General features: G+C 39.6%; 1 protein-coding gene across 24 annotated transcripts in view; it reads left to right on the top strand.

Annotated features, from left to right (window-relative positions):
• Positions 1-24,098, top strand: part of CLASP1 (cytoplasmic linker associated protein 1) — a 376,782-nt gene that overhangs the window by 166,445 nt on the left and 186,239 nt on the right. For 8 of the 24 annotated variants that reach the window (XM_056110468.1, XM_056110463.1, XM_056110467.1 and 5 more), the window contains 6 exons: positions 9,850-9,953; positions 12,014-12,037; positions 13,359-13,603; positions 15,520-15,583; positions 18,446-18,609; positions 23,069-23,147. In XM_056110468.1, coding sequence (XP_055966443.1) covers positions 9,850-9,953; positions 12,014-12,037; positions 13,359-13,603; positions 15,520-15,583; positions 18,446-18,609; positions 23,069-23,147 — 680 coding nt within the window. Of the gene's footprint in view, positions 1-2,265; positions 2,374-6,861; positions 6,925-9,849; positions 9,954-12,013; positions 12,038-13,358; positions 13,604-15,519; positions 15,584-18,445; positions 18,610-23,068; positions 23,148-24,098 lie in introns of all 24 variants that reach the window. The other 16 variants (XR_008791890.1, XM_056110448.1, XM_056110451.1 and 13 more) reach the window with 5 other exon arrangements.

Genomic DNA, 24,098 nt, shown 5'->3' with positions numbered 1-24,098 from the left:
GAACCCAGTGGGCCGCGTGCAAGGCAAACACCCTACCCACTGTGCTATTGCTCCAGCCCCCTTGTATGCCTTTTTAAAAGGATCTCAGAAATATTTACATATGTACATCACCTCATAGTATGTTTCTCATTTAAATTATGGAGCTTTTTCTAAATCTTTCAAGGGGAGACTTAGAACCAGAGAGGCCAAGTGATGGGACTGGTGAATTACCGTAAACTGGAAAGGACATTTCATAAAGTAGATCCGATATTAATCATCTGAACCTAAGCAGCATTGCTTTATAATCTAGACAAATTCTTATGTATCCGTGGAGTCAGTAGATAGTCCCTTGTTTTTTAAGGATTTGATTTAGTACCTGCAGCTTTAGTCCTTAACATAAAAGCTATATTCATAATAATGTTAAATTATTAAGAATGTTTTCAAGAACTACCAGTGCATCATGGCTACTTTAAATTCTCAGGGATTTTTGTGTTGCTAAGGCACAGGAAGCAGATTTAGGCATTACAGAGAGTCTCAAGCAAAACCTTTCTTTGATTCAGATATTACTTCTGTGTGTGACTTACCTATGCTTGCCAGGACATACCTGAACACTTGGGTTTTTTGTTTGTTTGTTGGGGGCCTTTCCCATCAGTGCTAAAGGCATCCTCCTGGCTCGGCACTCAGGGATCACTCCTGACCAGGGCTTGGACCATATATGTTGCCAGAGATCAAACCTGGTTTTGGTGTGTACAAGGCACCAGACTATCTCTCCAAAGCTAACACTTGAACATTGTTCACAAACATTCAGGCTCTAATTCAACTCTTAACATGCTGTCAACAGAGAATACAGTAGGAAAGCAGTTTTTTAAAAAGATTTTTTTTTTTTCAAATTTCCACACTCTTCACTGCAGTTTTTGTTTGGCCAATAAATTGACCATTGCTGTGAAATAATAGGCTATCCTTATTATAGTATAGTAAAAATAACTATGTGAATCAAGTTGGATTTTTAACATTTCTTTGAAAGGTATTTCTCTATAGTCCAGAATTAGTATATCCTTTTTTGGGGGGGGGTCACACCCGGTTATGAACAGGGGTTGTTACTCTGGCTCATGCACTCAGGAATTACTCCTGGCAGTGCTCGGAGGACCATAAGGGATGCTGGGAATCAAACCCGGGTGGGCTGCGTGCAAGGTAAATGCCCCTACCCGCTGTGCTACCACTCGAGTCGCAGTATATCCTTTAAAAATGGAAAAAATTACTATTTCTAGTGGCCCTTACTGAAATAAGTACACATAGTCACTATGCAGATTTGTTTCTGCATATTTGCCTTACTGCATTTTGATATTTTTTTCCAATTATGGTCTTTTCTGTGCATTATAGCCAGATTATACTAGACATTACTGTGAGTGACTGTCTTCTCAGTTTTCTACTCATGACAATAGTTAACTCATCCATTAATAATCATAGTAATTGGCAATTTTCAATCAGTGGAGGGATCCTTTAATATGGATGGCTCTTTGAACTTATCAGTACACAGACTATAGACTGATGTATAGGGCTGGGTTAGTGAAGGTGCTTAACCGGGACCAGAGGTGGAAAGCAGGGATTAATTATTGGGACCAGTAGAAGAAAGTGGATCAGCAATCAGTCTCTTTAACTGTTGGTTAACTGTTGGTTCAGTTTGAAGTATGGACAGTGTCTAATTGTGTCTAATTAGACTTCTTTGCAAAGAAGGCTAGGCTGGGAAAAGTGAACACTCTTCCTTTCAGTTAGGTAAGTTCATGGATTTCAGTGGCCAGAATCTTTTATTTTTCTGTCTTTAAAATCCATTTAAAATTATCTAAGAACTTAGTGCATTTGAAAATGGCTTTGGTCTTTATCCTCTTCTGGACATGTTTGCTGAAACTATGAAAACTGATCGTGTCCGAAAGACTTTTGGATCTTGTGTTTTTTGCCCCCCCATTGCCAGTTTGCTCTTTGGAAAGCTGTCTTTTTCTTTGGAAGCTTTTCTTTTCATTTCTAACATTTGCGTATGATTTCACCTTCCTACTAAAATGTGTAGCTTTCGGAGGCTTTGACCGCAACAGAGGCATCCTGCAAAATTCGCTCCTATTGTCAAAGAGAGTCAGGGAAAGATCAGCGTGGCTTGGTGTTCGGTGGTCAGAACTCCTCACGCTGGCCACTTCGCTCGGGATGACTTGAACAGAATGTGACTGACATTTTGTGAGTTTTCTGCCTTCATTAAACTTGTTCACCTTCTCTGAAACCCCTCATGCTGCACACTAGCACGGAGCAGCCGTATCCCTCGACCCAGCATGAGTCAGGGGTGCAGCCGCGATACCAGCCGTGAGAGCAGCCGAGATACGAGCCCTGCTCGGGGCTTTCCTCCGCTTGGTGAGTACCCGTAGGCGCTGACTCTCAGAGCAAAGAGTTCCTTCCCCGCTCCAAATGCTTGTCCGAGACACCGCTGGGTGGAATGACCTGCTTTCCCTCCTCTGCTGTCTTGTGATCCTTTCTTCTTTCTCTCCTCTTCCTTAGTTCCCCTTCGTTGTCCCCCCTCTGCATGCTTAAATTGCGGCAGCTTCCGATTTTGATAATATTGGAGGAAAAAAGCACCACTTCACTTTGTACAGCCGTTGTAGTTGGCCACTTGCTTCCAGGCTCGCCCCTCTGTGGTAATAACATTTTCTGCTTAGAAGTAACGCTGCTCCAGAGCATAGCTATAATTACTGACTTTGGAATTACCTTTTCTTTTTTTTTTTTTTAATTAGTGGCAATTAGGCCATATGTGATTGAGTTCAAGTAAGAAGTCAAAGAAAAGCACAATAACATTTAGGAAACAAGAGTTGATGGCATTAGTCTTACAGCAGCATGAAGATACTAGCCACGTTTTTTTGCTGAGTGAAAGCTTTCTTTAATGCCATACTAAAGCGGCACTTTGATTAAACTTCTGAGTTTGTGCAACACAGTGCAGAACTGTACGACATTCACTGTTAACTCCAGATATTTTTATTCTTCCTGGGATCCATAGGCTGTTTAATGTCTGTGACTCATGCCATCCCCATACCCACCCTGCCTCCCCCCCACCCCAAATCAGTATTGGGTTGCCAGGAACTACTATAAGTGTGTATCTCATATAGCTAGCCATATGCCCATGAAGCTGTCTTACTTCTCATCCCCTCAGTTTTTCTTATAGCCAGAATTTATATTTTCAAAATTTCAGGATGTCATATAAAAAGAGAAACTTGTATTCTTTATATTTGACAGTTACCTTTCCTTTTTTAGTTTTAATAGTCTTGCCCTGTCTCTAAAATGGGCATATTTTAACTTTTTCACCTGGTGCAAGTTATTAATCCTTATAGATAACCATCAATGCATACTTTCACAAAAAAAGATACTTTGTATTCTTCAGTCAATGCAGTATTTTCTTCTTGGTTTAGTGTAATAATAGGTGGAAATAATTTTACAGCGATTAGCCCTAGACCTGAAGTTTTTTGGAACTGTTGGACAGGAGCAGTCTGCTGTTTCAATTCTAATCATATAGCCAGACTCTTACTGTATCAAGGTCAGTGCCAGAGATGGATATTATCACCAAAAGAATGAAGGTCTTAATATTTGCCTCTATCCTCTTCTAATGTCAAACGCTTCTTCTGAATATCTTTTTTTCTCAATTGATGTCAGTAATCAAGCCCTGATATTTCTTTATGACCCATTGTCCTTTGGGCAGTACTGCAAAAGAATAGGTCAACCCAGGCAGGAGCCCTGCCCTGTGATTCCCGGGACTCCGAGAGAAGGCACCTTTAGGAGACGGTCAGTCTTACTAGCATTGCGACTCCAAGAGGGACAGCTCGCCCAGAACACACTAGCTATCCCACAGCAGTCTGACGCAATAGGTCAGAATTCTCAACAAATCAGGACAATGATGATTGCTTTTTTTATTTTTATTTTTTCCTGAATGAACTGGTGATTTTTCCTTTTAATTAAAGGCTATAAACCTATGCATCCTTGCTCAGCTTCTGACCTTCCCAACAACCTGTTATGAGTGAACAGTCCAGGCTGTGTCTGACTGTTTCATACCTCTTAGCAGCTACTCAGCGTCTGTATTTCATATGTGTCCTTGTCCTTCTGTTCCAGTCCATGGAAGCAGCTTTTGTAGTCCAGCATGTTGTCTATGGACCAGGCAAAGAGGTGCTGAATTCTTGAGGTCCTGATTGAAGCTTGAGTAGTTCAGTGGTCTTAAGTCTGTTTTTCACTTTTTTTCTTTGCTAAAAATTCATTTGCTTAAATGTCTGCTTAAGAGTGTTGAAATGTATCATGTACAAATGTATACGCAGTCAGAATATACTAGCCACTATCTCCCCTTCCTATGGAAAGCTAGCATCAACACGTCTTTTGTTGTAGTCTGGGCAAAAGTTGACATTGTTTGAGCTGAATTTTTATTCCATGGCTTTTCTTTCCCTCCCCCCAAACTCCCCATGAATTAAATCTGAAGCTTAGTCCAGTTTAAAAAAAAAATGGTGCTTGCATGCACCCAGTATGATTCTGAGTGTTTCGTGGGCATAATCTTCTGTGCTGTGTCTACCCTCGAGGACAACATTGTTCCCCTATGCCAGATGACAAAACAAGGACTTACATAGATTAAGTCACTGCTTTTTAATTAATTAATTAACTTTTAAAATCAGATGGGGTGCCACTCTCTCTCTCTCTCTAGCCCCAGGTGAAGTCACTTTGTCTCAAGATTACACAGCTCAGAGGTTGAGGTGGAGTTTGAATACAGGTCTGACTTCAAAGCTTGAGCATTACCCTTCGAGTTTTGAAGTCCAAGCTCGGGTGTGAGAAGGTGCTTGTCCCCACAGGCACTTCAGCTAACACAAAGTTTCCTTATCCTCATTCATTTTAATAAGCCTTTCCTATTCCCTTTATAAGTTGGTGAGATTGTGTGTTAGTGTCCTTTAACTCACACAGCTACACATAACTAACAGGGAAAGTTTTTCAGTGAGCAAATAGTTGATGGTTTGCACTTTTACTGCAAGATTATTTGGGGTTATTTCAATGGCACGGATATATATGATGACACTGAAAACTTGTAAATGAAATTATGGGCTAGGAACTGTTGTAAATCAGACTTGGATCTAAGTCACTTACTTTTGTTAGGGGTTCATGAACATATGTGATAGAGACTCATCATCTGATTGATTTGCTGTGGAATATTCTATTGACACGAAAGACTATAAGAAACTTTCAGATTGAACCTTAGTTTAAATCCTATATTTCATTTAAACTATCACAGTACAGTGTTATGAAAGCTGTAGAATATTATCAGTTTATTTCTGTGCAGCATGAGGAATTAGGAATTTTCTTTTCCTATTTTGTCTAACTTCTGCATGCTGGTAAAATTTGCCTGTATTGATCACGTAATCTTTGCTATTTAATACTACATACAGGTATTATAATACCACAGGTATGAGCATTTGATAAAGTGGCATGAACTTAAATACTTTAAATTCTATTGAAGAGTTTTAGGTTTTCATATTTTATAACTAAATATATGTTAACATGTACAGGATACTATAGTTGTATGAATGAAATATTGCATGCTTAGCAATACTCTGTTAAGCCTATGAATTTCCTGTGGTACTATCATGTTTTTTATAGATTACTAAAAGAAGCTTTTCCTGAGGTAAAGAAAAGCCATATGATAATGGTATCATGGTTTGAACTAATGCTAATATTTCATGGTTAACTTGAGAAGTTGCTGACTCCATGATGATGGAGTTAGTATACCCGTCCTTGGAATGATGAATTATATGCTTATTGTGAAAACTTGCTAAATAATGTTTAATGTCTGAATGTAAAGTGGAGTTTGTATACAATCCTGTCACCACCCACACCACCAGCCCCATTATTTTTATGACAGTTACTCTGGCACCATTTTATATGTTTTTTATATATACACACACACACACACGCACATATATATACACATATGTGTGCGTGTGTGTGTATATATGTATATGTGCGTGTGTGTGTGTATATATATATATATATATATCTGATCCCTTGAACTCTCAAGAGGTGGGTACTAACTTGGTCCCATTTTACAGGTGAGAAAACTGAGGCACAGGGAAGTCTGGTACTTTGCCCTAGGTCCTATAGCTGATTTTCCCCAAACCTAGATTTTGACTCCAGTTGTAGTTCAGAACTGGTGTTCATAGCCAAAGTACACAACAAGTGCCTCTCCCAAGAATGTCATTCAGCCAATTACAACTAAATTTCCAACAGTCAGATAATATAGGCATTAATAATGAGGATACTCATGCAACAGAACAGTAACAAAAAAAATTAGATTGAGGAAAAGAATTCCAATTGTGTAGCCCCCTTGTGATTTCATTCTATTTCTGTTCAAATAACATTATGAACTTCTATGCTTTTGTTTTTGGTGCATGGTTGCATATGCATCACACCGATGAGACATCTCGTGAGCCGAGTTAGTAATCCATCCTCCTCCTGTTCCACTCTGGGGTGTAATGGTGCACTGTGACTCCCGATGTTCTTCATGTTGCATATTTCCATAATGACTGCTAGAGGCTTCGTGGCGTAACTATCCACCTGGAGTCTGAGTTAGTCGATGCATACAGTATGGAACACCTCAAAGAGTGCCTTTGTTGTGCCCGTGTGTTTCATAGCTGCGCGAGAGCCAGCAGGTGGCCATGAGGTTTGGGAATTGGCATTTGCCATCATTCATCCCCAGCACCATTTCTTTTCATGAGCAAACATGGCCTTGTTGGTAGCAGTCCCTGCATTCCCTCTGGACTGTGGCATTTCCTGTCTCTGGTACTTCTGTGTTAATCCTGTGGGTGTTGCCGTTCCTTTTACCTGCAGCCTCTCGACGTCATTCCAGGTCCACTAGTGCTCTCTCCACTGCTGAATCTGTGGGGCAGTCAGGTGAACAAGTGCTAACTGCATGACTCGGCTTCTTCATGTGTTCTAGTTTCACACTCATTTAACATTTGTTTTCATCAGTGTCGGCTAGCACTTGGCATGTATGCACCTCATGTTTTTTTTTTTCTGATGTGCTTTAATTTTTTTTTAAGTTGTTGAATGTTTATGGTTCTGTTAATAGGCTGTAGATGCTTTTTAGCCTGTTTGAAAATATCATTTCTCCAGTGTCCATATTTGTGTTAAAAACAATCAAAAACAACAACAAAAATGAGAAAGCAGTTCTTTTCCCTTTTACTCCCTCCCCAAAGAGAATAACCAAAAATAAATTTCTTGAAAGGTCATTATGGCCTTTGGGTATGCATATCATCCAATGGACTCTTTCATCTCCAAAGTTCTTTGCTCCCAATAAAGTGATTATTAATGTCAGTTATTAATGTCAAGGTGCTAATCATTTGGAAGCACTGTTTAGCCACCATTTGTTCCAAATTGTAGTATATGGAATTTCATATGTATACAAATAAATGCATTGTCCTAGTACTTTTACAGGAAAATAAATTCACCATTTAAATGACAATAAAGTGAGGCTAAAGGTAGTAGCCTTTGCAGCCTGCAGGCCCTAAAATCTTCCATTTTCACCCCAGTGAGTAATACCAGAAACCCCCTGATTGGCAACTGGGGCAGAAAGCAATAAGCCAACAATTAATTATACAACAGTCTGCCAGATTTAGCTATTACCATTTTGATATGCTGATCGTCTCCAAGTTAAGTGAGGCATATCTTTAAAAGGTAGACTGTCCATGGTGAGAGCTGTGGCCAGTTCACAGCATGAGGCATTTCCTATGTTGCCCCTGAAACTGGCTGTGCATTTTATCAGATCTACTCTGATGAGTGTATTCCCTGCAGAGGAAGGGCCAGACCCAGGGCACAGTCATAAGTATCCATTCTCTGGAGATGGAGCTTCATCCGAGTTACAGCACTGAGAATGCAGAGCAGACCAGCGTCTGGTGAAAACAAAGGCTTATAATTTTGTTTGAATCCAGACAATCATTTGTCCTTAAGATCTGAAATTCAAATTATCTATGTTAGATATCACATGATTTGCAGTCACTGTGTATGGCAAAGCAGTATGCATCTGGGAAGAATAATTGCATTGTTCTTACAGTTTTAATTTTGTCTGAAAAATCAGTATTATCCCTGGAGCAAGAATTGCTGGCATGAGATCTACTTTTTTTTTTAAGACTCTATTTAAGTTTATGCTGGGTAATTTTTAAATGGCTTATAACTGAATTATTTTCATTTTGTTCATAAATCTCTTACTATCTACCCTTTTTTAATGGAAAGCAGTAAACACAGTTCGTTTATAAACCATAAAACAAATTTTCGTGTTTCATTTCAGCTGATAAATTCGTATATTTGTAGGTATGTAGATATCACTATTTTGTCTTTATAGGCACATAGATTTTAAAATACAACCATAATTTTAAGCAATTCAGTGTACTGACATTCATTATAATCAGTACATTAAAAAAGGGGATAGTATACATACAATTTTTGTTTCTTTATAAAATTCATGATTGTATATAACTTCTGATTAGCAATGTTTAATTGTTTTTATTTTCTGTGGCAGTGCAAAGTGTAATGTTTTGAAATTGATATTTTAAAAAAAGCAAAGTAGTATTTCACTTTTAAAGTTAACCAGTTGTTTAGGTTATTCTTACTCTATAGCTGAAACTTTAAATCCATTATCTTACAGGAAAGAAATGCTAGTTTTTATTCTAATCCTTCATTACTAGAAGTACTGTAAAAAATAAACACTAGCTTTTTTTTTACTAAAATATGGTTAACACAGATTTTTTCTTGTCTAAACACTTTCTCTTTTGTTAACAAAGACAAAATATTTTTCACCTTAACCTTTTTTCTTCCAAAGGTTTTTTTTTTACTGAAAAATAACATTTTAAATAAGTTAGTATGAGCAGAGAGCTTGATATACTTTTAAAAAATAAATTATACCATTTCTCCTGTTATAGTTTAATCTCAGCACTTTATAAGGAAGGCTTAGTGGGACTTCTAAAAAGTTCATCTTGGGCAGGGAAGTGACTTATTAGAACATAGTCACATACCACACATATGTAGAAGCCCTGCTCCATGTCAGCATCTTCTTGCCCCTGTCCTCCCCAAATTAATCTTTATCTGTGATTATTAGCAAACTTAAAATAGTTGTCTGAACAGCTAAAATTAATTTTAAATAAAATTTAAGCAAAATTAAAATTTTTTTGTGTATAAAAGCTGTCATTTTCAATTCCCCTTACAGAACTCGAGAAAAAAATTATACTGGTCTTGTTTGAGTGTTTAATGTTTTACAGAGAGGATATTAATTTTTTGTAGTGATTATTAAAATTTTCCAACAAAATTATTTCTAAATACACATGATACATTACTAACAGGTTCTTAAGATTAGTTGCACTTAATAATGGCTGAAAGTAGTGGCACTAATGAAAATTTCCACAAGTCGGTTGAATTTGTTTCAGACACTATAAAAAAAAATAATAAGGTGCACATTTCATTAGAACTTTTGTCCAACCACAATGCTTTCTAAATAGATTTGAAGACTCAGTCATAAGCCAGCTCCCTCCTCTAAAAAAGGTCCCACCCCATCATCTGTACCTCAACTTTTCAAAAATAAAATTTCATTTAATCCCTCTTTAAATGGTCAGGATGATTTACGGCATGATATTCTTAAATACAAAAAACTTAACCTCAGCCACTGATAAACCAGTCAGTTGTAGCTAAAACCAACAGTCAGGCCAGAGACCTTTCTTTGCCTCTCTCCAGTAGATGGGTAGAGGCAGGGCCCCTTGCAGAGAACTGAGGACATTTGAATTGAAGTGACACGTCTCTTGCTTTTTCTATTTTTTTCTGTTTAAATAGACCGGTTTGGACTTGGCCAGGCAGGCCGAATACCAGGTTCCGTGAATGCCATGCGAGTTTTGAGCACAAGTACAGATCTTGAAGCTGCAGTTGCAGATGCCTTGGTAAGAGCCCTGTATCAAGCGTCTGAGCTATCCACCTCTCATGTTTTTCTCTGTCTAACAGGAAATTGCCTCGAACGTGCTAACTCATCTTTGACAGTCTTGAAAATTGTGTGGTTATGGGTAAATTGGTGTTGCTTTCTTCATAGATGTTCACCTTCTCCATGTAAGAGAAAATGGCCTCACCAGAAAGTATTACTGTCCAGTGTAACTCCTGTGCTCCTAAGTAACAAGGAAGTTTAGATGACATCGGGTTTCTCTGATGCCATGGGCTTCTTACTTTCTTTTATCCACTCTCCCCTGCCCCCAGCATTTCTTATTTCCATTCTACTGCTTCTGTTGCTTTACAGGCTCTGATGGCATGCCTAAACATACTGTTAAGCCAGTCAGTAATGGAGTTTGAAGCTTAAAAAAAAATCTTCTATTGATTCTCCTCCTAGTTGTTCCATATGATTTTATGTTTCTAGTTTTTGGTTTTTAATGTGTCTTTGAGTCACTATTTAAAGACTCTTTCCCAGATTCTCTTAAATTTTTGTTTTGTTTTGTTTTGGGCCAGACCCAGCTATGTTTGGGGCTAACTCCTGGTTCTGCACTCAGGAGTCACCCTGACTGTGCTCCAGGGACCATATTGGATGGCGGGGATCCATCCTGGGTTAGCCAACGGCAAGGCAAATGCCCTCCCCGCTGTACTATCCCAGTCCCATTTTTCCAGAGTTTAAGATGAGCTCTTTGAGGCTATGAAGATGTGGTAGAATAGATTTTTACTTCATGATAAAGTAATACATAAAAAAAGTAGTATCTATTTCTATATATCTAATGGTTCTAGCAAACAGGTTCCGTGGTAGAATCAGATTATAGTCAAATGGCTTTTTAAAGACACATTCCAGCTAGCAGTAAGACAGTCTCTGCATATTAGTTTATGTGCCTGGCACTTAAAACAGGCAACTCTTGAGGACTGTTTGGTCTTGCTTGTGCTGTTCAAGACTTAATCTCTTCTAAGGAAAAGGATATTAGAAAATGCCCTGTTTCCAGGCCCTAAACATTTTAAATACAGCCTTTTTCCCTCAGATAAATTTTACACTTTTCAACGCCAGGAACTCTCTCTTTTGTCCCATCTCTTCTCTCCCTCATTTATTCTTGCTCAGTCAGATTTTCTTTGACAAATATCTCTGAGCCAGCAGTGTGGTTGGCCTGTAAATCCAGTCTCCCTGGCCAGCTCTATTCCTGATACATAGAAGGGTTTTTATTTTTAACCCCAGACAGATACTGGGATTCAGGATGATGACCCTCGTCCTGACCTTTACCATCAGAGTCTCGTGCACTGGAACAGAATTCTGTGGAGTTGCTTAAGTTGAAGTAGCAGGTTTAGAGTCTTCTGTCTAATCAGAGCCCTTCAGAAGTACAGATCAGCAAGGTGGGATATGATGAATATGTGAAATGCTTGTTAAATTGATCTTCCAAGTAAATGCAGGAGGGTCTCACAGTTCTTTAAAGAAATGCACAAGGAACTATGTACAAAGCTTGAAGGTGCAGAACAGGATGTAAGAGTTTGAGCTTAGGCTTTATTGAACTTGGACTTTCTTCTGAGTTCTAACTCTCATTACAGTCAGGCTGCCCTTATCACTGTTCTGCCCAGACTTCTCTGTCTCTCCAGGTGAGCTGCTTCAGCAGAGCGAACACAGGAATGGTACACAGTCTTTGCCTTACAGATCAGAAGACCAGGACAGGAAGACAGAACATATTTTAGGAATAGACAGCGGAACATATGGTGACTTTAGAGTGTCACCTCAGGGGTAGGAGGACAGTTTAAGCAAGGAATTACTGCAAGAAAGAGTTAAAAAGTGGTCACAGGTCTTATTAGAGATGTGAGAGCATAGGAAATGCCATTTGTGAAAGCTTCCTTGATTATTATGCGCTTGATATGAACCGCTTGCTAACCTGTATTTTTTGTTTGCTCAGATATGTTTTGCTGTACACTTTTGTTGCAAGAACAATCCCCACATACGCTTCTGACATAATTCTCTATGCTTTTTCCCTACCCTTCAATATTTTCCTGCCTACAGCTGTTAGGAGACTCCAGGAGCAAGGTACCGGTGCTTTAACTTTTGTTTTACAACTTTTATTTTTTGCTGTTGCGAGTATTTTAGGAGCTAGTGAAAGCAACCCCCCCCCCCCCCAAAAAAAATATTGTTTAGAAATTCTGGTCTGAATTATGATTTCGTTGAATCTGGTGAAGCTTTTGTTAGTGATGGATTCAGTCACCTTTCACATTTGTTTTAGTGTTTCTTTTGATTGTCAAGCTCTTCTGTTCCAATTAATGTTTCATTTTATTTATTAACTCAGTGTGTGTCTACTCTGATGTCATTATTTTATGAATGGATTTATTCAACTCTTCTCTTACTCTAGGAATCTAATTTCTGTATAAATAACAATTCATCATCCTAACAAAGATACTTTTGAGTGTGGAAGAAGGTGCTGTTAATAATTATGATGGGACAGTAGACTTCAGAAAGCAGACCTGTGCTGAGCAGATTGGAACATATAATAAATCATTAGAAAATGATTTTTGTATAGTTTAGGCCAAGAACTTACTCTCTTGTATTAAAATTTTTTATCAGTTTTATATAACTGTTGATAAATTATTTATGTTTTATGATTTTTAATTCCAAGTAAATGAACATATTTATTCTCTTCAAAGAAATAAATAATGTGATTATTGTAGTCTACAGGAAGCCTCCTTACATTACAAAATGATGATTTAAGGGTCCTTTACTTAGATTTCTCTGCCACTGATATTCAGTTTTATTTATTTATTTTGATTCTTCAGTTTTACACTTGAAATCATGAATATTAAGAGGATAATTTGCCTAAAGACTAATCCCACTCACCATCTATTGCTCTTAATTAGGAAGAGGTTGCCAGGTGCACATACCTGCCATAAATTAAGAGATGAACCAGATCAGTTAATAGATACATTTTATCCTGTCATCAAGCCTGTGTGAGGTCACCCTGTCCCTGTCTTGAATAAGGACTGAAGTTCGAGGGCTCCGGGCTTTCTGGAGTAACACAGTCCCTCCGCATGGCCGCAGGACCATCACCCAAGGTCCATTTGGCTGGCACCATCCACACTTTTCCTGAGAACCTGCTGCTTTCTCTGGGCCTCTCTGTTTTTTCTCTTTACTACACCTTCTAGGTGACTGCTCTTCTGTTTTGGTTTCCCCAGTCTGTAAACAGCACAGGGAAAATGTGGTGCGTTGTTTACGTTTTGTGTGTGTACGTGTGTGTGTATGTGTGTGTTTTCCTTTTTCATTTAAACTCTTTGTTGTTGATTTTGTTTGGTATGACTCATGGTCATTTCGCCTTTCCATTTCTTCCTCAATCACCCCCATTTCTCACTGGATCTGGCAGAAGAAGCCTGTGAGGAGGAGATATGAGCCATATGGGATGTATTCTGATGACGATGCCAACAGTGATGCCTCGAGTGTTTGCTCTGAGCGCTCCTATGGCTCCAGGAATGGTGGCATTCCCCATTATCTGCGGCAGACTGAGGACGTAGCGGAAGTTCTCAACCACTGTGCTAGTTCAAACTGGTCAGAAAGGAAAGAAGGGCTTCTAGGCCTGCAGAACTTACTGAAGAGCCAAAGAACGCTGAGGTGAGGACCCAAGGACAAAATTGTGGGTTCAGTTTGAGTCCTATTTTGCACTCCTCAGGCTTAACTCATTTCCCTGTCATTAATGGAGGGCTGATACAGTTTCAGGTGCTGGGAAAAAAGACACTAAAGGGGCTAAGGTCTTTGCCTTCCAAAAACGTTGTGGGGGCGGGGGGGCGGGGGGGAGCTGGAGTGATAGAACAACAGATGAGGCACTTATCTTGCACACAATCAACCCAAGTTCAACCCCCAGCATCCCATATGATACCCTGAATCTGCCAGAAGCGATCCCTGAGCACAGAGCTAGGAGTCAGCCCTAAGCACGACTGGGTTGACCCAAAACGCAACAGAGAGAGAGAGAGAGGAAAAAGAGGTGGAGGGGTGGGAGAAAAGGCGCTTGCACACGCAGCTGACCTAAGCTTGATCCTCAACATCCCATGTGGTCTCCTGAGCATGGCCAGGAGTAATCCCTGAGCACAGAGCCAGGGGCAACCCCCGAACATCACCAGATGAGGGCCCGAAGCCAAAATAATAATAATAAAACTACTTTGCAGGTTGGTATCATTCATTACACTTTTGGATAATTTGATAAGCAGTGTTTAAATATACACACATGCATAGGAAGAGGCTAAAATGGAGGCCATCAAACTAGTAATTTAGAAATCTCTTGATAAGCACCGATCTAGTCTAGATCGAGTTATTAATATTGTCAAAGTACTGTTGGTCCCAGCTGTCTCGTCCCTGTGGGAGGACATTATTCAGGAATGATTTCAGCAGGAGCTGACCCTTCTCTCCGGCCTTGACGTGAGTGGGGTTCGGCGGCTGGGGACATGCTCAGCGGTAGAGCACTTGCCTTGAGCGTGCGAGGCGCTGGGTTTGGTTCCCAGCAGTTCGAGATCCCTTGAACCGGGAAGCTCCTGATCACCACTGGGAGTGGCCGAAACCCCTTCCTCACCCCCAGTGAAGGGGAGTGGGTGATTCAGGAGGACAGTTGAAGATGAGAGAAAACAAAAGAGCTGCTAGGGTGAAGTGAGTTTTGGCTGTGGTTTCGGCACATTGTTGGCAAGATGTGCTCTCTCTTCTTCAGTCTTCAGCAGCCATGAGAGAGCTTTTCACCTGCTAAATGACCTGGCTATAAAGATACCAGGGTACATGGTCGGTAGTAGAACTAAATTAAGCGCTAGGTCTGTCGGTCCCCCACGCACATGCTTTTCCCAGTTGGGTCCATCGTCTTTCATCTGTGGCAGGAGAGAGAGATGTGGATTTCATTCACGACTTTGTCATTTTCACGTCTGTGAACTTGGGCAGCCAGTCCCTAATAACTCAGTGTTCTCATCTGAAAAGGAGAGCAAAACCACTGTGGTTTTATCTTCCTGTTTAACTTCACCATGAATTCATAAGACAGTTCATCTTTTTAAAAAAGGCTTTGTTATATTTAAAAAAATCATAAAAAGAAGGTATACAAATTGACTAAAATAAAGGGATTTTAAAAATCACATGGAGGGCTGGAGCGATAATCCAGTGGGAAAGGCGCTTGCCTTGCTTACCGTACCTTACCTTGGTCTGACCCAAGTTCGATCCCTGGCATCCTATATCCCCCCACCCCGTATCCCCAAGAACAGTTCCTGAGTGCAGAGCCAGAAATAACTCCTGAGCATCATTGGGTGAGACCCCAAAACTAAAAAAAAAAAAGTCACATGAGACTGGAGTGATAGTACAACAGGTTGGGAGCTTGCTTTTGCATGCAGCTAACCTGGGTTCAATTCCCAGCACCCCATATGGTCCCCAGAGCCCTGCCAGTAGTAAGTACAAAGTGCAGAGCCAGATATGCCCCCCTCCAAAAAAATATGCCACATCTTAAGCAATTTCCACTGACTTACTGCATTTTTAATATATTTTTTCCATATTATTTTCTCTAGTCGAGTAGAATTGAAAAGATTATGTGAGATCTTCACCCGAATGTTTGCTGATCCTCATAGCAAGGTAAGTCTGAGAGTCATGCTTTACATTCCTACCTGCATGTCTGTGTGAACCGTATAATACACTACTTCAGAATGAGGCATAGAGGCTGGAATGATAGTACCACCTGCAGGGTGCTTGACTTAAACACGCCCCAACCTGGATTTGATCCCCGACCCCATTTGTTCTCCCAAGCCTGCCAGGAGTGGTGATCTCTGAGCACAGAACCAGAAGTAAGCCCTGAGCACCACTAGGTGTGCTCCAAAAGTAAAAGAAGAATGAGAAATGGTTTTCTGTAGTGAAGTTTAGATCATGCAGATTAAACACCGATTTTGCCAGTGTAGACCCAAAACTAAAACACCCAACCGATCGAACTTAAAAAACATCAAGTTCACATGTGTTTCAAGTAAGAGTTATACTAGAGAGAGAGTCTGTCACCCAGCAGATATTTTGGGATGCCTTCTGTTTGACAAAAATTGTGGGCCAATGCTGGGTAACAGGGCAGTGACTTAAAAAAGCATTGTAAGTGGGTGATTTTTTGGGAACCCATATTGAATTTGTGTGTTTAGGACAAGATAGAAAAAAATGGGAGCATTTATGTAATGGATTTTTTTTTAAGGTTCAGGATTTCCCTCCATGAGATTTTGTTTTCCCTAAGAACTGGCTGGAGCATGGCTGCATAGCTGGTTCCCTTACCTCCTAGGGCTAAAAAGGCCATTGAGGCTAAGGACTGTCTTTTTATTTATTTATTTATTTTGCTTTCTGGGTCACACCCGGCGATGCACAGGGGTTACTCCTGGCTCTGCACTCAGGAGTTACTCCTGGAGGTGCTCAGGGGACCATATGGGATGCTGGGAATCGAACTCGGGTCAGCAGCGTGCAAGGCAAACGCCCTACCCGCTGTGCTATCTCTCCAGCCCCCGGGACTGTCTTTTTAATAAAGGAATGCCTGCTGAGGGTGCGAACTTCAGGAGAGGAATAGGCCTTTCTAGAAGCAGTGCTTAGAGAACAGGCCTTTGCAAAAGTTTACTTGGAGTCTAGATTTTTACTAAATGCCTTTGTTTAGAAGGAAGCTTTTAGAAGCTCTTAGAAACTTTTTAGGGAAGAAAATTGCAGTGGGGAGCACAGAGCAATAGTACAGAATTAGGGAAGACTATATTTAATATGTAGCTGACCCCTGTTTGATATCTGGCACCACATATGATTCTCTGAGCACCACCAAAAGTGACTCCCGAGCACAGAGCCAGAAATAATCTCTGAGCACCGCTGGGTGTGGCGCCGTTCTCTCCACCCCAAATGGGAGGTAATGATACAGGGTAAGTTAACATGTAGGTAAACGACAGAAACCAGAGTAGAAATTGATGAATTGATAGAATCTTTAATCAGCAGAAGCATATCTTACGTGTGTGATGTGTGGAATTTAATTCTCTTATACCATGGTTTTCATTGTGAAACTAGGTCTCTTTTAAAGTCATACAAGGAAATGTTTAGCCAAAAAGTCCAAAAAGTTAGTTGCTCTGATCTCCGTCCTTTTTTTCTGTCTTATCTTCCTCATAGGAATTGCCCTTGTAATGTTAAAATACCCGTTCAGTCATTGAGCACTTACTGAGTATAATCTATGCAGAAACCTGTTAGCTCTGCTTTTCAGATGTTCGTAAGAGCATAAGAGGATGAGTGCAGGGGTCAGCTGGGATAGTTCTCTAGCAATATCCTGAAGTATGTCTTCAAATTTCCCTTGTGATCTCACGGCAAGGTTAATGTTAACTATAAAATTCAGGAGAGGTTGCATTTAACAACCACATAGATAGGCAAAAATAGAATCATCAGATTTTAAAATCTAAGATATTGTTGGAAGCAGTAAAGCTTAAGCATACATAGCATAAGGGCTATTAGACGATTTTTGACATTGATGAAACTTTTGTTACCCATTACCTCTAGATTGCTGATTCAGCACAAGAATATGAGACTAAAGAAGGAATTTTGTTTGCATCAGAAGGCTCTTGTACAGTGAGTTTGGGGTCTCAGTTTAGTTAATATTTGCCAGTTACCTTTGAGCTAAGGCAGTGATCTCACAGCTGAGGCTCACTTTTTTTCTGAGCTATCTCAAGGGAGACCCCTGGTGGTTAATAGTGGCTTTTAAAATTAAGTAGGTATAATGACTGAGTTTTCCCAGTAGAACAAGACTTACTACCCAAGTAGGGGCACAGTGCTGCTAATGTCTCTGAAACTGGTTCAGAGATATCCTACTGTGGTTTGTCCTACCTTAAGTAGTAATGATTACATAGCAATTTGAGAATCCCACAAACTAGCAGTATTCTGAGCCATACTCTTTCTTACCTTATAGTGCCTTGGCACATCAAGATAGATAACGGAAAATAAAACTAAATAAACAGGAGTGCTCCCCCCAAATTCTTTAATAGTGTTGAGTGCCAGATAACAATAAAAGAGTAGAATTCAAATGTGAAAGGAAGGAAAGGGGAAAATGAGGAAGTCCTTCAGGATTAAAATGATACTTTTCAGCAAGATTAGTTTCTCTGTATTGATTTTCAGAGTCATAGTAATGAAGAAGAGAGTATTAGCAATTTGTGCCATTTTCAAATCTTATAAGAAACTGCATGAAATGATATTAATTCACTGTGGACTAACATAAAATTTGTTTTGTTGCATGGCCTGGTTTGCGGTGGAATTCACTACAGAGAGTAAGTTTCCATCCTTTTTCCTTTATTTACTTTAATACATTTGCCTCTGTAACATGACTGATGGTTAACAGTGTCATGTAAGACTTAAGTCTGGGAAAAGCCAGTTTGGACATTTATAATGTTTTATAGACTTTGGAAGAAATCATGAATTATGAGTGTGAAATGTTTGGTTTATAATTGTGTCCAGGTTTTCAGTATGTTTTTGGAGACTCTCGTGGATTTTATAATAATTCATAAAGATGACTTGCAAGACTGGCTTTTTGTTCTTCTGACACAATTGCTTAAGAAAATGGGAGCAGATTTACTTGGGTCTGTACAAGCAAAAGTTCAGAAGGCTCTCGATGTCACAAGGTAAGTGTTTAACAGCCTTTCAATTTTCTTGAGACATTATTGCGATAACGCTGAGTAAGTTTAGGAGGTGCAACAGAATGATTTGATATACCATATTTATTGATAAATGAGTACCTATAATAAGGTTAGCCAACACTTTCTTAGCCTCAGATTACCATTTTTTGGATATTGTGGTAACATAGATCCCCTTTCTTAGCAACTTTCCAATATAGCATACATTATTAACTATAATCACTGTGCCATGCATTCCCTCCTCAGAACTTCCTCATGTAATAACTGGAGCTTTGTACATTTTAATGTACATCTCCCCTTTCCCTTACCTCCTAGCCTATGGCAACCATGCACCATTCTCTCTTTCTGTGAATTTGTGCTCTCAGGACCATGCAGTTCTAAGGATCAAACCTGTTGCTTCTGCATGTACTCGAACTTTTTATCATCTCCTGAACCCTGTTGTGGTTTTATTGTTTTTGTCTTTTTTTTTTTTTAACATTTGTTGAACATATCCAACAGTTGATGGTTATTGGGGTTATAAATATCAAGGATTTAACCCATGGCCTCCTACATGCAAAACATGTATTATGCCCCTGGAGCCACACCCTGATCTCTTGATTTTTTTTTTTAAACAGAGTCCATATCAAGATCATGTAATATCTGTCTTCTTTGACTCATTTCATTTAGCTTGGCACCTTTGTGCTTCGTCCATATTTTGACAGGAATGCTACCTTTTAAGCAACTGAATAATATTCCCCTGTGTTTATATAACACATGTTCTTTATTGTTCACCTTTTAGTGGCCTTGTGGATTGCTTTTAAGTCTTAGCTGTCATAAATGATACTTTTAAAAAAAAGGAGGGGGGTGATTGGATTATATAGTAATTTCATTTCCTTCTGATCCTGTCCCCCAGTCACATAGTAGACTTGTGTTAATTTTTTGAAGAACTTGTATACTGTGTTCATAGTTTCAGCAACATTTACACCATTAGTGCCTGAGTTCCCATTTCTCAGTATTCTCATCAGCCCTTGTATCTCTTACCTTTCAGGTAATGACCATTCTGATAGGTGTGAGATAATTTGTAGTTTTCATTTGTTTCCCTAATAGTGAGTTTGAGCACGTTTTCGTATGCTTTTACGTCACCTTTGCGACAATGTCTTTTTAGAGGGGATAGATTATTTTCATGTTAAAAGATTCTTATGGGGGCTGGAGTGATATAGCACAGGGGGGTAGGGCGTTTGTCTTGCATGTGGCCGACCCAGGTTTGATTCCCAGCACCCCATATGTTCCCCTGAGTACCGCCAGGAGTAATTCCTGAGTGCCAAGCCAGGAGTAACCCCTGAGCATCGCCTGGTGTGACCCAAAAAGCAAAAAAAAAAAAAAGATTCTTATGATTCTTTTTGTCACCCACACAATATCTACTCTTACTCCATCCTCATTCTCTGAAATGTCCCGCTATGAGCTGAAATATTATCTCCCTTGAGTGGTGTGATTTTTGCGAATGCCTAGGACAAACAAAAACAAGTGGGAAGTTTTTTAAATGGATTTTTTTTTCTGTCTGTAGCACTGTAGCACTGTCCTCCTGTTGTTCATCGATTTGCTCGAGCGGGCCCAATAACATTGTGAGACTTGTTACTGTGTTTGGCATATCGAATACGTCACGGGTAGCTTGCCAGGCTTTGCTGTGCAGGCAAGATACTCTCGGTAGCTTGCCGGGCTCTTCGAGAGGGGCCGAGGAATCGAACTTGGGTCAGCCATGTTGGCCTCTTGCAAGGCAAACGCCCTACCCGCTATGCTATCACTCATCTAGTAGACGATATTTTCTAATTTTTATTGACGTCCATTGGAAGATGTTAATATTTTCAATAGGGGCTGGAGCGATAGCACAGCAGGTAGGGCGTTTGCTTGCACGCGGCCGCCCCAGGTTCGATTCCCAGCATCCCATATGCGCACCCCCCCCCCCCCCCCCCAGCACCGCCAGAAGTAATTCCTGAATGCAGAGCCAGGAGTAACCCCTGTGCATCGCTGGATGTGACCCATAAAGGAAAAAAAATCAATAATTTAATTTTTTATAAGTCACTCTAGAAATTGTTCTATTCACATAATCCCTAGTGTTCATCCAGCAGCAGTTCTTGCCTAGCAGGCCGATAACACAGGCTGATACTAGCTCTTCTGGATGTTTTGAAATGAGAGAAGTTTTGGAAAAAGGCAGTTAGTTTTCTTTGTTTGGGTTTGCAGGCCACACCAGGCTATGATCAGGGCTTACTCCTGGCTCTGAGCTCAGGGACTCCTGCCATTGATCAGGGGACCATATATCATGTCAGGAATCAAACCCGGGTGGCCACGTGCAAGGCAAGTGCCTTAGCAACCATACCAACTCTCGGGCTATAAGTTAGGATATTGTCTTGTTTGTTTGGTTGGTTGGTTGGCTTTGTTTGGGGGCCACTCCTGGAAGTGTTTGGGAACTGTTTGCAAGACCATGTATCTAACCAGCATCAACATGCGTAGGGCAGGTGCCTAGCCGCTGTACTTTCTCTCTGACCCTGAAAAAAGAAGAGTTTTTCTACCAGATAAGGTGTTAAAACATAACAAAACAAAACTGTGTGTGTCATTGTTTGGAATTCTTTTAACTATTTGCCAGTACAAATGTATGTTCTCATTGTAAAAACATTAGAAAGAAAATGATCTCAGGAGATACTCACCCTTGTGCTGCCAAAGTATCCAGTTGTTTTTATTTTAATAAAAAGGAAATCTGACACTATCATTTGCACTGCTATAGAATTTTACTATACTTATAAACTTTTCATTTGATTTTCAATGAATTCAGTATTACGCTTGCAACCAGACTTTCCTGCATGACTTGGGGTTCAGTGGAATTCTGGAGCATTCCCATATACGACTACGTATAATGGAGTCATAAGGGCTAGGAAAGAAAGGGAGTGAGAAAGAGGTAGAAAAGTGTGAAGGCCTTAAAAGTTGCTTTTAGTTGTGGCCGTGTTGGGAGATGGGGTCCTAGAGATGGGTGAGAGTTACTGCCCAGAGAATAGACTTGATTGCACATCTGCTTCATTTCCTTCCCTTTGTGTGACTAATAACAGGGCATTACTGTTAAACTCCATTACTTGAGTGTATTTTTTGTGCTTCCTTACTGTAGAAGAAAGGGATTTCTTTTCATGTGTGCTCTGTCAGTACTGTAGAATTAGTATGACTTATTTAAATGCAAAATACTGGAATGTATTTTGCTTTCTGAAATGGTCCTTAAAGCTTCCTGTATGTAAATAAATGTGGGAGAAAAGGATGAGTTATTGGATCAACTTGACTCTTTATTAATAATTATAATGATAGTAATACTGGTACTTATGTACCATGCACATTGCATTTTTACTACATTGTTTAATTTAATTTTCAAATACCAAATCTTACAGATCTACTCTTTATTTGCTTTTTGGCGGGGATAGGGGTCACACCCAGCTATGCTCAGGACTTAATCCTGGCTTTGCACTCAGGGGTCACTCCTGGCAGGGCTTGGGGGACTGTATGGGATGGTGGGGATCACACCAAGGTCCGCCACATGCAAAGCAAGTATCCTACCCACCATATATTGATATATTGTTCTGGCCCTAGATTTATTCTTTTCACAATACTTCTGTAAATTGAGGAAGATCTTCACAAGACCAAAGAAAGCAATGTAAATCACTTAGCCTCAATTATAATTGAGTTCGCATTGCATTATCTTCCCTCTTAGCATGGAAATTAGCAATTGCATTATCCACATGGACTCCATGCAGTTTCAAGTCAATACATTGCAGTATTTTCAGGGAGGGAAATGCTGACAGGCCTAGAGCCCTCCCAGTCACCTGATTGGATTAAAGGTGTATGCTAACTACAAGAAATGAGATGAGTAAAAGAAAAGCAGTGGAACAAGAGAAGGGCTGCCCGGATGGATCCCAGACTTATGTATGTTTGGTAGCTGGCTAGGGGATTTGTCTTGCTAAGTATCCCTTAAGTGCTCTCCTATGCTGACGCTACAGAATAGAGATCATGAACACTTACGTAGCCAGGATCAAGGGAACAGTGCTGCTAAATTCATGAGCATCAGCTCTAAAGCGATAGAGTTAGGACATAAATTGAGATTTGAATAAAAAGAGTTTAAATCTAAACCATTGTCAGAGAGCTAGAAAGATGATGAGCAGATCCCTGGGAATTCGGATAAAATCTTTTCTCTAGCTTATTTGCCATGATTCTTAAGATAGCATTTTCAAGTGTACTCTGTACTCTGGGACAAAATTTTTATTTATCTAAATTTTCTATATAATGTGTATCAGTAGTTAAATATAAGAAAAAGTACTATCAAAATGTGTACAGGCTTTTTTAAAAAAAATAGTAATCTTAACAGTAATAAGTTTCTTAAGTGGCTTGACATTATTTTTGTAATCTTTCTAAACAAGCTTTCTTTTTCTAACATTAGGGATTCCTTTCCATTTGATCAACAATTTAACATTTTGATGAGATTTATTGTGGATCAAACACAAACTCCTAACCTCAAGGTTGGTAACTGTTAATAATCTTCTGCCTCTACAAGTCATATTTACTTAGCGTGTGTCAGTCATTTTGTATATGCTTTATGTTTGGCTGTTATGAATAAATCTGCTGTGAACATTTTTATTTAACTGTGGAAATGCTACAATGATACCTATTAGAAAAATAGCTGGTTCATTGGGTTAGTATGTATTTAACTTTATTTTATATATTTTCCTCTTTATTTTTAACCTTATCTTAAACCACTATAATCATTTATTATATTTCCACCAGCAGTGTAAGAGCTCTAGTTGTTTCATATCATCATCAATATTTGAAAAGATATATATATATATATATTTTTTACAAAATATACAAACTAGAATTGTGTTCTTTGTTGAGGTAGATATTGTAATTTTTTTTTAATTTAGCATTTTAATACATGAAAATTGTTATTAATTGTGCCAAGGATAGATTCAGTCCCTGATATGTGTGAAGCCCATGCTCTACCACTGAGCCACCCACCCAGCCCTGGTCATTAATTTGATTTGGGAATTTGAGGTAACCCCTTTCTTTTGAGGTCAGAAGGCCTGAGACCTCAATAGAGAAGTTAAGGCATAGTATCTGCTTGATGACTGAAAATGCTGCCATGCAAGGCTTGGTCTTGAACATGTGACAGAAATAAGTCCAGAGCTCAGAGTGCATTTCTGGTCAGCGGAGGTGTTAGACATCCCACAGCCTGCCCTCGCAGACCCCTGACTGTGGCTTGCAGCATGAATGAAGACAACACCTGCTCGGCTCTGCAGACTAGGAATGAAGACTCAACTGCCATGCTTCTTCCCAGACTTACTGACCAGTCTTTCCTTTCCCCTGTGGTGGGAACACAAAGCCAGGAGAAAGAAGGACCCCTCTCAATAATGTCTGCTGGTCTTTCATGCAGAATTCATTGTTTTTAAAATTTTATTGAGTCGCCTTGAGAA

This window comes from Sorex fumeus, unplaced genomic scaffold (assembly GCF_029834395.1).
Source record: "Sorex fumeus unplaced genomic scaffold, SorFum_2.1 ptg000009l, whole genome shotgun sequence".
Taxonomy (NCBI): Eukaryota; Metazoa; Chordata; class Mammalia; order Eulipotyphla; family Soricidae; genus Sorex; species Sorex fumeus.
This window is presented reverse-complemented; position numbering and strand designations above follow the sequence as displayed.